The sequence below is a fragment of the Osmerus eperlanus genome, chromosome 2 (assembly GCF_963692335.1).
Source record: "Osmerus eperlanus chromosome 2, fOsmEpe2.1, whole genome shotgun sequence".
In the NCBI taxonomy this organism is placed as follows: Eukaryota; Metazoa; Chordata; class Actinopteri; order Osmeriformes; family Osmeridae; genus Osmerus; species Osmerus eperlanus.
The window spans coordinates 17,891,577-17,906,357 of record NC_085019.1 but is presented as its reverse complement, the minus strand read 5'-3'; the positions used below and the strand labels follow the sequence as shown (position 1 = coordinate 17,906,357).

The 14,781-nt window shown below is 42.0% G+C and overlaps 2 protein-coding genes across 2 annotated transcripts in view; one reads left to right on the top strand and one right to left on the bottom strand.

Moving 5' to 3' along the window:
- Window positions 1–14,781, top strand: part of nudt9 (nudix (nucleoside diphosphate linked moiety X)-type motif 9) — a 241,099-nt gene that overhangs the window by 170,464 nt on the left and 55,854 nt on the right. The gene's annotated exons all lie outside the window — the stretch shown is intronic.
- mapk3 (mitogen-activated protein kinase 3) overlaps window positions 4,968–14,781 on the bottom strand; it is a 56,861-nt gene continuing 47,047 nt past the window's right edge. The window contains exons 7-9 of the mRNA XM_062453753.1: window positions 9,098–9,207; window positions 8,363–8,486; window positions 4,968–8,253 (exon numbers count right to left, since the gene is read on the bottom strand). Coding sequence (XP_062309737.1) covers window positions 8,367–8,486; window positions 9,098–9,207 — 230 coding nt within the window. The 3' untranslated portion in view covers window positions 4,968–8,253; window positions 8,363–8,366. The remainder of the gene's footprint in view (window positions 8,254–8,362; window positions 8,487–9,097; window positions 9,208–14,781) is intronic.

Sequence of the window (14,781 nt, the reverse complement as noted above, 5' to 3'; positions counted from 1 at the left end):
TAACGATTGAAAACAGATGCATCATAGACCACTGTAGTATGTGTTGCCCGGCCAACAGAGGCTAATGTCATGATGCTAATACTTCAGTGACATAGTAGACTACTGTTTCCGAAAGTAGATGTATTTCCTTAATAAAATCAGCTTATATTGTACATTACACGTCACAATTGTGTGTCATATCACAAAGTAAAATTAGTAAATAGTTATCACCCTGGCCTCTTTGCTTGTGGCGTTTCTGCAGCTCCCTTGCAGTAAAGCAGTTAGCTTAGCTATCTCCCAGAAGTTAACGAGCTGCTAAACTAATGTTCTGCTAAAGGTAGTCACGCGAGTTTTCGTGACGTTAGTGACGTAAGTAGTGTCATTGACTGTGGCTAGCAAGTTAGCCACCGTTAGCTTCACTTTTCGCCACAAAAACGTAATTTCCACTTAAACCATGCAACGGAACGTAAATCCCAATAGAAGCAACTCAATCGCTACCAAGACGAAACTTTTGACACCTAGGTTGTCTATGTAGGCCAAATATTGACTGAGTTTTAGGGGGGCAAAAATAAATAATAATAATAATATATATGTGAGAGAACAAAGGTTGTGCTCTCGCCGAAGGCTTGAGCACACCCAATAAGGTCACTGTTAGATCGCCAACAACATTTTTCCGACTGGTCAAGAATGGTGAAGGCTATACCCAGACTAAAGCGGTGTGCAAAGGAAGCCAAAGGCCTCAAGCCAAGGTCCTGTGAAAGCACCAGTTTAGAGAAAAGGAGAGAAGCAGAGCTCAGCATAATCAAGATGGTTTAACAAGCAACCCTCTCTCAAGAAATACAGTGCATCCAGTGTCATAAGGAAACACAAATCAAAGACAAGGCTAACAAATTACATAATTTAAGTCCATTCCTGGATGACCAAGGTATCCTCAGAGTGGGAGGCCGGTTAACTCATGCTGCTCTACATCCACATGTGAAACATCCAGCTGTCCTCCCGAGAGACAGTCACGTGTCAGCATTACTCAGTCCCCCCAGGATTTCGCGGGCCTTTTTTGTGATAGTTGCGGGCTAAATTCCTGATTTCGTGGGAGCTTTTCCAAAAAGTTGCGATGAAAGTTGCAGTGTTTTTTAGATGTTTGTTGCGATGAAATTGCAGGAGCAAGTCAAAGTTGCGATAAAAAGTTGCGAATTTCCCTCTTTGTAATTTTAATTGAGTTATGGGTTGAAAATTAAGTAATTAACAAACATTCATCAAAGAATAAAACCATTGAGAAATGGTCCCCTAAATAACCTTACCAACATGCCAATTTTCATCATATCCCATGTTTTATCCTTATCCAACCAGGATTTACATTCGCATGCATTGAAGGGAAGAATCTCCCTTTTTTTAACAAAAAAGATTGAAATCTCTATCTGTCTGCAATACCGCTCTCGGCCTCTACGCAACTCGGCGCTCTCACGCTTGCCAGGCATAGACGGTAGAAGAAAGCACACGCAGCAATTGACTGGTTGGGCAACCCTGGATACAGGACTGTTACGGGTGTGTTTTTCGCCTGGAAGTCTCTAGAAATCTGGCACCTTATTAAACGAAATTAAAAAGAGGGAAAGAGTTCACAGACACCAGAATGAACGCATTCACAGTATCGTTCATCAGGCAGTAATACAGTACGTTCAGTTCACGTTCACCAAAATTATCAACGAGTTCATGAACTTTCGTTCAATGAACACGTTCAGACGCAACACTGGATTTAACCCCTACTGGAGAGAGTTGTGGGAGCTGACGATGATTGGTAAAAGTTGCGGGAAAATTGCGGCGATTGGTTAAAATTGCAACATTGCGCTGAATTCGCGGGGAATCGTTGAATTCGCGTGAATTGGTGCGATCGCAACATCGCGAATTCCTGGAGGGTCTGATTACTCGTCAAGAACTATCATGAGAGAGCGCACCATCAAAGACGGGGAATGACCACGAATGAGCTCCGATCCAATGGCTTATGGATCCTGGGATGCAGCAATGCAGTGTCATCCCATATTTACAAGTGCACAACGTGCAGGAAGTTCAGAAGATGCACAAAACAACAAAGCAAATGGCAAACCTCCCGGAAGAGCGAATGGAACCACCCCTCCATTTACTTACTGTGGAATGGACTGCTTCGGACTATTCTACGTCAAGGAAGGAAGAAAAAAGCTAATGCGTTATGGACTGTTACTTACCTGCATGTTTTCTAGAGCAGTACACGTTGAAATGCTCGATGACTTGACCACAGATGCCTTCATCAAAGCTCTGCGCTCATTCATAGCTATTCGTGGAACAGTACGCCAAATAAGGTGTGATCAAGGGACTAACTTTGTCTGCGCTGGGAGGGAGTTTATTGACGCATTGAAAGAGATGGATCAAGAAGAACTCAAAGAACTGAGATGTGAGTTCATCATGAACACCCCAGCTTCAAGTCATATGGGTGGGGTCTTGGAAAGACAAATCGCACCATCAGAAGTGTCTTGACGTCCATTCTAGAACAGTCAGACAGACAACTTGACTGCTCCTCACTACGAACGTTCCTATATGAAGTCATGGCTGTTGTAAATAGCAGACCTCTGACCACTTATCATCTGAATGATCCATCCAATCCAGAGCTCTTGACACCAAACCACATCCTGACCATGAAATCCACGATCATCTCTCCACCTCCTGGAAAGTTTGTCAGGGAAGATCTGTACGTCCGCAAGAGATGGAGCAGAGTTCAACTCTTAGCCAACAACTTTTGGACACGGTGGAAGAAGGAATATCTCCTAAATCTCCAACACAGACAGAAGTGGATCAAGGACCGCAGAAATGCCAAGGTCAATGATATTGTTATTTTGCAAGATGATTCTACACCACGAAACCAATGGAAGTTAGCAAAGGTTATTTAAGAGTACCCGGGTAAGGACGGAAGAGTGAGAAGACTGAAGTTTCTTATCAGTGATTCAAATCTGGACGGAAAAGGAAGGCGCATCTCTAAACCTGTTCACCTGGAGAGGCCCATCCATAAGACAGTCACACTGTTGGAAGCATACTGAAGACTCCAGCATCTTTTACTCACTCTCTTTGCCAGTTCTTAAGTTCAGCCATAAGTAAATTGTTAGTATTTTCAAATTAATGTTTATATGCAGTATGTTGTTCTCTAATCTGTTCTTAGAAATCACTTGTGATTTGGTTGGAGTGTAACTGCCTCACATTTATATTTGTTTGTTACAATTTTTGGTTCCTACCTAAAATAATAGAAGATCCTAGAGGCGGAACTAATTAGCGGCGATCTTTTTCGGACGTAATTAAAAGGCACAACACCTGCAAGTGAAGCGCAAAAACAGCATGGCAAGAGCTCTCCAAACTAAATACATATATAAGAATACATAAGAATATAAGAAGAATATTAAGAATATAATAAGAGTATTAAGAATATTAAGAATAAGAAGACAAAGATTTATTTTCTGTATCCTTTATTTTCTCTATGTCCGCCCAGTTCTCACGGGTTGATACAAATGTGCAGTGGAAATAAAACCCCCGTAATCTAAACAAGACCTCGTGCTTGACTACTGGAGGGAGCTACATTGTCACTGTAGAGAAAAATCCATGCTGAAGAAGACCTTCTGTTTCTTTTAACAGTAGCATTAGCTGTGGCCAAACTAGCCACAGAATGGCTACAAGGCCAGAATGGCTACTTGGCCACCAGGGCCTTTGCTTCAAGCCGAGGGGTGGGGGCTTGGGGAGCATGTGACATGGGAGCGTCTGGGTAGATTGAAGACCAGACAGGCCGCTGCGTTCTGAATCCTCTGGAGACGGGCGGGTTGCGCATGCTGGGAGACCGGCGAGCAGCGAGTTGCAGTAGTCCAACTTTGAGAGGACAAGTGCTTGGACAAGCAGCTGGGTGGAATGCTCAGACAGGTATCTCCTGATCTTCCGGATGTTGTAGAGGCTGAATCTACATGACCGGGAGACCTCAGCAATGTGGGCTGTGAGGGAGAGCTCGTCATCCATGGTCACCCCGAGGTTCCTGGCAGAGGATGATTCCAGGGTGATTGAGAGATCGTGGGAGATGGAGGGTTTGGCCGGGATGATGAGGAGTTCTGTTTTGGCGAGGTTCAGCTGGAGGTGGTGCTCGGTCATCCAGGCGGAGATGTCTGTGAGGCAGGCCGGGGGGAACGACAGGTACAGCTGCGTGTCGTCAGCATAGCAGTGGAAGGAGAAGCCATGGGAGGTGATGATTGGTCGTATGAACTTATTTAATCGGACCATCTGTTTATGACGAGAAGATGTGTAAAGAAATATTTTTGCTTATGGTATTCACCTCTCTGTCACCACTGTCTCTGGCGGGGACATCCTTCACCAATTTTTTTAATTTGATCAATTAGCCAGGGGGTCCCATTATCATCCATCCAATCACTTTCAATGGAGAAATGTCAAGTTTGACGCTGCGGAAGGCAGATGCTACACATACGGTTTGAGAGCGTATTTTACATACCGTAGGATGCTTATTGCTTCATTTTCGTATTTAAAGTCAATCGGAGCTACAGTTCATAAGAATTTTGTCGTTTTGGACAAATCTTTATTGTACAGAAATCCAATATGGCATCCGTTATAGGTTCCTCAGGCTTTTTTGTTCCTCATGAGCAGTAAGGCATAGTATGTACTCGATTAAAATTTTTTGGGACTTGTGGCCTGCAAATGGCATCACTTTGAAAATTGACATATTGGGGCGTGGCCTGTAGCGCCACCTATTGTCCTCCTACCGGAGGACCCTAATACGAAAAGGTAAACACTTAAGGTGGCTTCGCTGCTCGGCCTTCAATAACAATAGGTTCCTCCTACCGGAGAAGGACGACGAGGACGACAAAGAAAAGGTATAAACACAAAAGGTGGCTTCGCAGCTTTGCTGCTTGGCCACCAATAATTTTGATATCGCAGCCGTTGTGAAAGTTTGAATAAATGACAGAAAACTGTTTGTACATTATCAGGAATTTTATTCAATATATGTATATAATTGTTTCTTTGTTATTAGTTTAATTCATAATACCCATAGAATATACACAGACTGTACCCCTCAATAACTCATATCTCTTTAACAATCTACAGATATCTCATATCTCCTCGTAAAATAAGAATAATTCGTCGTAAGATCTTAGGGGAAAAATAGGTTCCAGAAAGAAGACACTGCCAATTATAATCACACCCATTAGAGAAACAAAGTGAAATAAAAACAAACTAATCTTAAAAAAAAAAAAAAAAACTTGACTTCCCTTTTTTGTAAAAAACTAAAGAACAAAAAAGTTACAACTCACCGATAACAATTTCAATAATAAGAACAGCCATTTAAAAAGGACATTACTTTGAAACCGGCCTGACGTAGGCCATTTAGTTAATGTACTGTGTAAGTATATGCAAGCCAATGGTGTATATTTTCTTGTCACAGATTATTCAGCTTGTGTGTGGAGAGGATTGCAAAGATGGTCCCGTTGGTTCATTCACATGGCTCCTCAATGAATGTCATGGTATGTTTGGGGTGTGTGTGTGTAAATGCATGTGTGTGGGGGAGGGAGTTAAGCAGCTTTTGGTCAGAGAGACACAGATCACATATATTCTAACATGCAGATCAGTCAGCAGATGGGCAGGCAAGGGACCCTTGAGATGCCTTGCACCCCTTCCCCATTTCCACACTTGCTGGTCAGTGTGGTGTTTTTCTTCCAATAGAAAGTGAGTGCAATTGAGCCAAGCAAGCAGGGTGGATAACAAAGGATCCGGTGAAAAGGAAAGACAAGAGGGAAATTATACTACGGTGTAATGGAAAGAATAGTACTTGTTCAAGTTACATGCACGCACACACACACACAAACAAGGAAAAGAAGGAGAAGTGGGGGGTGGGAACATAGTTTGGTAAGAGGCAAAGTGCAGGTGTGCTGATTGAGACACATGATCAACACAAGAACCCCCCCCCCCCCGTCACGACAATAAGCGATGCTCCTCCCTTTTTTCCTTCAACCCCGTTTCTTCGCATAATTGGAAGTAGGCTTAGGATTTCAAGGTGGGGGAAGAGGAGTAAAAAAAAAAAAAGGAAGGTGACCATGTAGTTGAACCACAAGAGGGGTGGCGGTCTGTGATTCAGTTAGATAAGACTGAGCCAGTTGGAGGAATGCAGGGAGTTAACCAATGGGGGGAGAGCCCTTTCAGTTAAGCGTGACAGGTATTAAAGAGGGAAATGAAGGGAAGCTGACCAGAGGTTGAGCTCATCCTTCACAGGTATATCTGATCCTCTATGTGTGAATATCATACTTCAACCATGGACGATGACTATGGCTTCAGAGAAGGTTAAATGTGTTATGGCTTTGGAGGGTGGGGTGGTACCGTTATGCTATTATTGGAACTAATCAAAAAGTTTTGCTTTCAGGGGTCAAGCTCAATGATTGGTTTGAAGAGCTGGAAGGGACAATGGCCACATAGCACAGGTATGTTAGTCATGTCCATAACAGGGGAAAGAGACAAGCCATGTGGGGAGCGAGTGATGCAGGAACAGACACAGCGTAGCATTGCAGGCACGCGCACACATATACTCACAAGATAATAGGAAATCAGCCCCACCATAACCAGAAACACAGAAAGCCAAGAGCACAGTAAATACATAATTTCGCATAATCATCCTTTTCATCTGACCTGCCCCCACTAAGCACATCAAGTATGTACAAATCCACCGACCTCCGGAAAAGACAAAATACCATACTTTTGAGAAACAGCTGATGAGGGAGTACATAAAATGAGCGATATTGGATGGGGAGGCGGAGGGGGAGAGGGGGAGTGGCAGAGAGTGAGAAAAGAAATGGAGACACTGGGACTATGTCATCATAAATTTAAGATTGGTTCCTGGTTCACAACACTGATTATCATGTGATTTGTAGGAGATTGAGAGTAGGACCCCTTTCCCAAATCACTGGGATTCTATAGATGCACAATAGCAACATTGGTGGCCGGTCTTGCCCTACACACAGGGATTGTGTTGGCAAGATGGAGTCTGTGAGATTCCCATAGTTAACCAGGTTCAAGGGGAAAACAATGAATTGCTATTGACTTGGAGACCTGCATTGGAGTGGCCTTGTTAAAGTGATCAGAAAAGCAGATCTCAGTTTAGGGGAGTGTGAGTGTCATTGGGATGCTGACTCTTCTAAATGATAATGAGCTGGAAAAAAAATTGAAGAGGCTTTGGCCGCATACAGATATAGGAGCATAAAGACATGGCATTGCCTGGTCTACAAGAGGGTGGGTGATCATGCCATTTGTTCAACTCTTAAATGGGCCCCTACATCCCCTGTGAAAGAGGGGGGATTGTAGTGGGCCAGCCCTTGAAGCTTAGAACAACAAAAAAGAATCAACCCAGTTTACAGTACAAACTATGCAAGCTATTTCTTGGTCCCCAGGCAAAATCACTTTCTCTCTCTCTGCCAAATTGGTAAAATTCAGGAATGCATGCATTCACATGAACATTATTCAAAAAAAGAAAGAACACAATTTTAAACCCACCAACATGCCAGTAGAAACATTGATTGTTTGTCTCACAAAAAAAACAAAAACATTGAGTGTTCAAAAAGATTCACAAATATAAATCCCAAAACATACAATTACGACTCCAAACTGATCATAAACATTCAAATAACGTTGGACAAACAAAACTGTTACGAGTACAGTCTAAACAAAACAAATGTCCACTTACGCATTTGTATATACACACGCGCGCACACACAACTAGCTTCCTAGATTCCTCCCCTTGTACTTTCTTCACAAACAACAACCTCATGGAGAAAGATGGAAAGTTCTGGTGTTCATTAATACAGTAGTTAGTATTTGTGTGTACATACATTTTGTAACTAGAAACTAAATTATGGGAAAGAAAGACAGGTGGTGAGGAGAGAGTGGGTGGATGTATGGAGGGGAGTATTAGGTGTACTAGGAGGTGGGGTACACAGTAGGACATGGGGTGTTATTTAAAACAATTCCAGCAGAAAAAGAAGGTAAGAAATGCAGGGGTATCCTAAAGACGGTAACATTACCTCCGTAGAAGCCCCATACCCGGAAAAAAATGATAGAAAATGTAATAAGCCTTTTTCCATGATAGAAATAGAAAGAGGCTAGATGTACACGTTTCTGGTTCTCTTTTTTGTATGCCGTTTAGGATTAATTTGTCTTGTTATCTTGTTGGAGTCATCTTGTTCCAAGCATCTGCACAGCTTTGTCACTTTGTCATGTTAACTGTGAAGAAAATACAATTTGTCTGATTGGTGATCTTGATGAAAATGTATGGGTGTGTGTGTGCGCACTGACATCTAGTGGTTGACAGGGAGTTGTGTGTGTGCCTTACAGTCTCAGGAGCCCTGGTAGGTTGCCTGGAAGCGTGCCGTCTCCTCATAGATGAGCTCCTTCAGCTTCTCTTTAGGAAGGTCATCCAACTCCATGGTGAAAGTAAAGGGCTCCTCTGCGACTGGCTGCAAACATACACAGACTATAGTGGTCTGCAAACTCTCCCACCACGCATCAAATCTACCTCAGACAAACCCCCCAAAAACACATACAAATATTACAACCCTACTGTACCGTCTTCCCCACACAATGCTGCTTATGCACAAGAGCACACACCTGCATGGCTCAAGTCTATCAATCAGTAAACACATGCATACCAACACATGTGGCCTTGTGTCCTTCCATCCAAACTGAGAAGTGAAGGAGCTGCTGAGTACGTGTACGGGAGGAATGCCATGCGGCATTCCTGAACCCCCACAGCTTTTTGCTGTATCCCAATGTATATAAACATGGGTGAGTCGGTTCTCATTTTGTGCCATGTGAAAATAATGTTGAAAGGCTACGTTGCTGGAGTTTTTTTAATGTTTGCTCTCTGATTAGTCAGATGAATAGTCTACATACCTGAACGGACTCAAAAGTTGAAACTCTCAACTGTTAAGTCTGTTTTACAGATGCATTTTATTTTATTTTTTTATACAAAATATGGACTCATGCATAAAGATTGCATTAAAACGCTTCTTTCAGGGGGTACAATGGGGTACCTCTTCAGTGTGGGTCATATGTGACAGGAGCGTACCTCATCAGTGGGGTCGTAGTACTGCTCCAGGTAGGGGTGGGCCAAGGCCTCCTCCACACTGATGCGCTTGATGGGGTTGAAGGTCAACATGCGCCCCAGCAGGTCCAGAGCTGTGGAAGGGTTGGAGGGGGGCATTTTATTGCATAATAATTGTGAAATAATGTCATGGTTGGTCTTTCAAAGTTTTTTTGTTCATTTTCAATTGCCTTAATTTTCCTTAATTAAAGTCCAGAATGTGACTCTGATGACATCCTATTATACTCCATTGTTTGGCCAGTTATAAAGATCAGAGTACAAAGAACTAAAAGTATTTCTGTGTGTGTGTGTGTGTGTGTCAACTATGTGTATCATAAATGTAGTTAACATGTTATTGTTGCACTGTCCTGCCCTACAAAGCCTAACAGTCGTGACTACACCTAGAGTGAAACTGCGAAAAAAAGCTGATGTGTGGTTACTTTGACCATTGGCTAGTTAACAATACTGTAAAATGTGTCTGAAACTCCTAATCAAGGTATACCAAAAGTCAATTGAATTGGTCTCTTTTGAAAGGTGACACTGTGGAGGAAATATCCTGTGTACTTACAACATTCACTAATCAATAGAACTTGTCACTGGATACTAACTACTTACTAACCGAGAGTGAGGTCATGCCGGGAAATATCAAACTGAGGCTTGAACGTTACAGCAATACAGCAAAGCCGAGGTCGAGGGTTAGCCCTAACCCTAACCGAACGGTCGAGGTTAGTAAGTTGTTTATTATATGGCATTTTTAGCCTTTTCATTTTGTAGATGAAAATAAATGGTAGGCTAGTTGTAGCTAGCTCTCAAGTCTTCTCACGGTGCGTTTCAGGTGTTGCCTAGCACCCAATTACTTTTGATAGAAAACAGACAACACGGTTCTGCTAAAATGGCTTTAATTCCAACACAAATAACGGCTCTTTTAGAAAGTTAACAATTTCTTTGTTGCCGTTGAAGTTTTCAGTATCGTCTGACTCCAGCTGACTCTTCCATAGATATATATCTATGGACTCCTCGATATCGCTCATTTTGAAGATGACGTAAGAGGAGGGCAATAATAATCCGTATCAGAACGCAGACTGGCGATGAGGTCAATACACGGCTGGCATGACTACCCATTAGCCAATCAGAGCGCTCGTACTGTCGTTGCCATATAATAATAATTAGTATCAAAGTATTGTGGCAAAAAGTGTCTTGAGTCAACAAAGGGTACTCAGTGCTAGCCTACGTCACAACGTCAGCACACGTTAGCAAAGACGCATGGATACAACGTGCATAGATGTGCTGTTGCACAGCAAGTATCGTATCGTGCCGTGGTGTACTGGCAGCATCATACATGTACATTTAAGCAAATCAAGACTTGCATGTACAGTAAGTAATGTAACATTAAATAATGTATTTAAACTCAAGCTTGTGTGGTGCGTCGCTGGCTTCAGTGCCACAGCCTAAACTTTGTCAAAAGAAACATTCTAATTTCCGGCGCTTTCAAACAATCCTCTCACTCAGTGAAGTTTGGCTAGCCACCGCAACTAGCTTGCTCGTAACAAACCTCTTTTGAATTAGCCATTTCTCCCTAAATAGATGTCAAGCTTATTTAAGTTTTTAGGGGCATATTTTCAGTTAGCAGATGGTACTGTTTGAATCGCGATTCCATCTGAAATACTGCCGGTGACAACGTTGTTACAGCTTGTTTCAAAGGGGGTTCTTAAAGGAGTCATTGATTGCAAAACCGAGTTTACCTTGTCATAGTTGAATAACGACAGTTCGGTGGGTAGAATGAACATACAGTGAACCTCAAAGTCCATCGACACCTCTTTCCTATGCAAATCTCAAAATGAAAACATTTGGCTGTAAAACGGTAGCTTTTCAACAAAGCCTTTTTTGGCTCTGGTCTGTATCTTAGTCACGCGCCAAAATGTATATCCAGACCAGCCCACTCACTGGTGTTTTTGCCCAGTCCGAGGTAGCGTAGATCTCCGATACTAGTTTAGCTGCGCGCTGCTCTGTGTAGGCTACTTCTAAGGAATTACAAAGAAGAACGTTTTGAATTATAACAAGGATATTGAAAATGGACCACGGTCGTAAATGCTGTGTTCCAGGCTGTACAGGGAAGGCTAACACTCAGAGTCTTCCCAAAGAGCCAAACATTCGACAGGCATGGCTGCTGTTTGTCTATGAGAAGATTCCGGCGAAGTTCAACACTAAATTATTCATTTGCTCTAAACATTTCACCCAAGACAGTTTTGACAACCTTGGACAATTTCAAGCAGGATTTGCTAAGAAGCTGAACCTGAAAAGAGGTGCTTTACTTAGCAAATGACTCTAGCTAGACTAGCTGTAGTCGGCATTAGAAGGGAAGCTTACAAAAAAATAGCCAGAAAACGAATAGCAGTCTGGCCTATTGCTAACGCCTGTCTAGATTATTTATTTGAAAGAACTGGAGAAAGGCAAATGCTAGATACAGGATATGTTAGCATTGCTAATAACTGTTACCGACAAAATCATACTACAACTTGCGGTTGTGATGAACGTAAGATCGGAAACGCACCTCTTTTCAGCAACAGCTTCATAGCAAATCCTGCTTTACATTAGTGATGGGAAGTTCGGATCATTTTACTGATTCGGTTCTCTGAATCTCGTTCAGTAAAATGAACGAATCTTTTTTAGAGTCATTCGTTCATTTCAAGGGGGGGGGGGGGGGCGCTATCTGTCCACTGCAAACACGTATCATATTTTCATGTAGGTTAGTGCATGACATGTGCACCAGCAGATACTATTTTGAAAGAAATTGCTGCATTAAAATAATGTATCATGACAGTTTGTAAGATTTGGTCATTTATTATCACACTAGCATTTTATTATCACGGCAAACAATTACACTGCACTAAACTGTAAGTGTAAATGTAAAGTGAAAATAACAAAACCAGTCAGTATGGTGACTGGAGCGAATATCATTCACGTCTTACTAAAACAGCGGCCACACGAAAGGGAATGAGGAAACTGTTTCCTCTACTAAAAAATACAATGCGGGGTCACGTGAAAAAAGGATCCAAAGACTCGTAGAAAGACCGAGTCGGGAAATGAACGAATCGTTCGTTTCCTCTAGCTACCACTACAGAGCCTATGCAGGTCACGTGAAAAATGATCCAAATACTCGTACCCGAAGACCGAGTCGGGAAATGAACGAATCATTTATGTTTACTTGGACGAGCTTATGCAACAGTCCCGATGCGCGGTGTCGTGGAAATTTTGGAATACAGTTATAATGTGTGTGTTTCATATATGAGGAATGTGTTTTAACGGAAGTCTAAAGTTGATTAAGAGTCAACTCCATTTGGTAGAGATGCCATTTGCAGTTTTATAACTAGGAGACGTGAAGTCTAAGAGACGGGAAGTCTGGGTGACCTGAGAGGGTTCTTGTCACCTGGGGAGGAAGAGACAGCTGGTCTGGAGACAATGTGGATTCAATTGTTAACTGATCAAACTGCTCTGACCCTTCCTGTAGACTTGTTTGAAGTGGCCCACACAAAGGACAGTTGACCATTTGACTGGTGAACTCCTGTGGTTTTACTATCTACTGGTTTGGGGAGAGAGGCCACATTAAAGAACCGTGGGAACTTGATATGAAGTCACTGAGCAGTGCTGACCAATCAACAGAGTTCAGAGGAATCATTTGATCTAAAGTTTATATAAGGCAGGGTTTTATGATTGTTCTTCATCACTCTGGCGAACGACCTGTGGCTAGCACCTCCTTCGTTATGACTGATCACAAAGTACTTTGTTAAATCTTGATTTGTACAAGCAAAATAAATTTATTGTAACCGCCATCTCTTGACTATTCAAATCTACACAGTGCCGCTAGAATTTTTCCATATCAGCGGCCACGAGAAAATGAACGAATCACTCTTTGAGAGGACTCGTTACTCTCGAGTCCTTGTAAGGATTCGTTCAAAATGAACGAATCGTTCACGAACGACACATCACTACTTTACATTGTCCCAGGTTTTCAAAACCGTCCTTGGTGAAATGGTTTGCGCAAATGTGTCGAGGGTCGAACTGCACAGGGATCTTCTACGCTACGGTATAGACAATCAGCCATGCCTGTCTAGGCAATGTTAGCTAGACTCTAGCTAATCTGCTTTTTATTAACGCTGATTTGCAAGGAATGCAAGAACAGCTAGATAGCAAAAACACAAACGTTCTGCTCTCAATGTAATCACAACGGAGAGTTCCAAGCGTCAACAAATGCTAAACTGAACTTATTGCTCATTTAAAATTGTCATAAAAAACACACTTGTGAGATTTAATGTAAAATACGATGTACGATTATATTATTAGTACATTTACTTTCGAAAACAGTAGTCAATTTTCGCTTGTTGACTGAGACGTTAGCATAATTAGCCTCTGTTGGACGACATATACGATAACGGTCTGTGATACATCCGTTTTCAATCGTTAAAATAATAAACATGGCTCACATATCGATGAACGTTTTATGATTTATTATGAGATAATATTACTAGTAAACAATTAATGGGTACAATTATCATTATATACCTGTAGTTTTAAGCCAGTGTAGCTCACTGTTATGCTGTACGCGACGCGGTTTAGAGAAACTTCTAATTCTATTGCTGTTTAGGAAGCCAAACGGCGACAGTAAAATCTCGGCCCTCCCCTTACAAAAATCAAAATTCCCAGATGAGTTTTTCAATTGGTGAATCAATCTGTCACTCAAATTAGCGCAAATCCCTGTGCGAATACCATCCCGTATGTGGCACAGAGGTTTTCCCATTTTAAGACGTCTGTAATGGGCTGAGAGTACTTTGAGCCATTGGCTACTAACCTGAACTTCAATGCCACAGCCTCAATTTGATGTCATTCTGTTCATGAAGGTCTCCTCTACAGGACTGTGAAAACCGCTAATATTTCCCAGCTGGGGTTTTTTTTTTTATAATCAAGCTTAAGTCCGAGGAGTGCCTGTGATTTACTGAATTCTGACAGTAGCTACCTAGCTTGGAATGCCCACGACAGACTGATGTTATACTGGCTTTGTTTTAGTTTTACAGTGCCTAAGTGGCATGACATGGTTGCGTTTTGACGTTTTTGGTACATTAGGCTTCATATAACATTTCTATTTTGAGTATACTTGTATCTTGCAAGGTTTGCTATAAAAACAAAAAGTATGTTCATACTCGGAAAAAGGCACGTTTTTATATTCCCCTCAACTCCGCCATCTAGTGACTTTTTTTAAACTGATCTGCATCATCTTCAATCACCAGCACATAATGAGACAATTATATATCACATAGATTAAACAACAAATTTAGCCAATCCCAAATTTAAGTAGGCTATTGTGTGAAAGGTGGTGGAGGACATTTGGATTTGAATGAGTGACAGTGATCAGCTCAACGTGACTTTCACTGAGCGCATTAGTGAAAGTTTATTTTGGGGTTATTTAGGTGGCTCTTAAAAGAGCCTTTATTGCTTTTAGGCGGAAGTCTTCACAATATCTTGCTCATACCGGAGTGGACATTCAACAGAAACATTTTGTTTCCCCTGAAATTTAGGTGAACGCCGTCCCTAAAATAACAATCATCCTTATGATGGATGTTGCTGTTTCGGATGCCAGACATGCCCCTATCAGCCAGAAAGGCGGCTATGCCGGC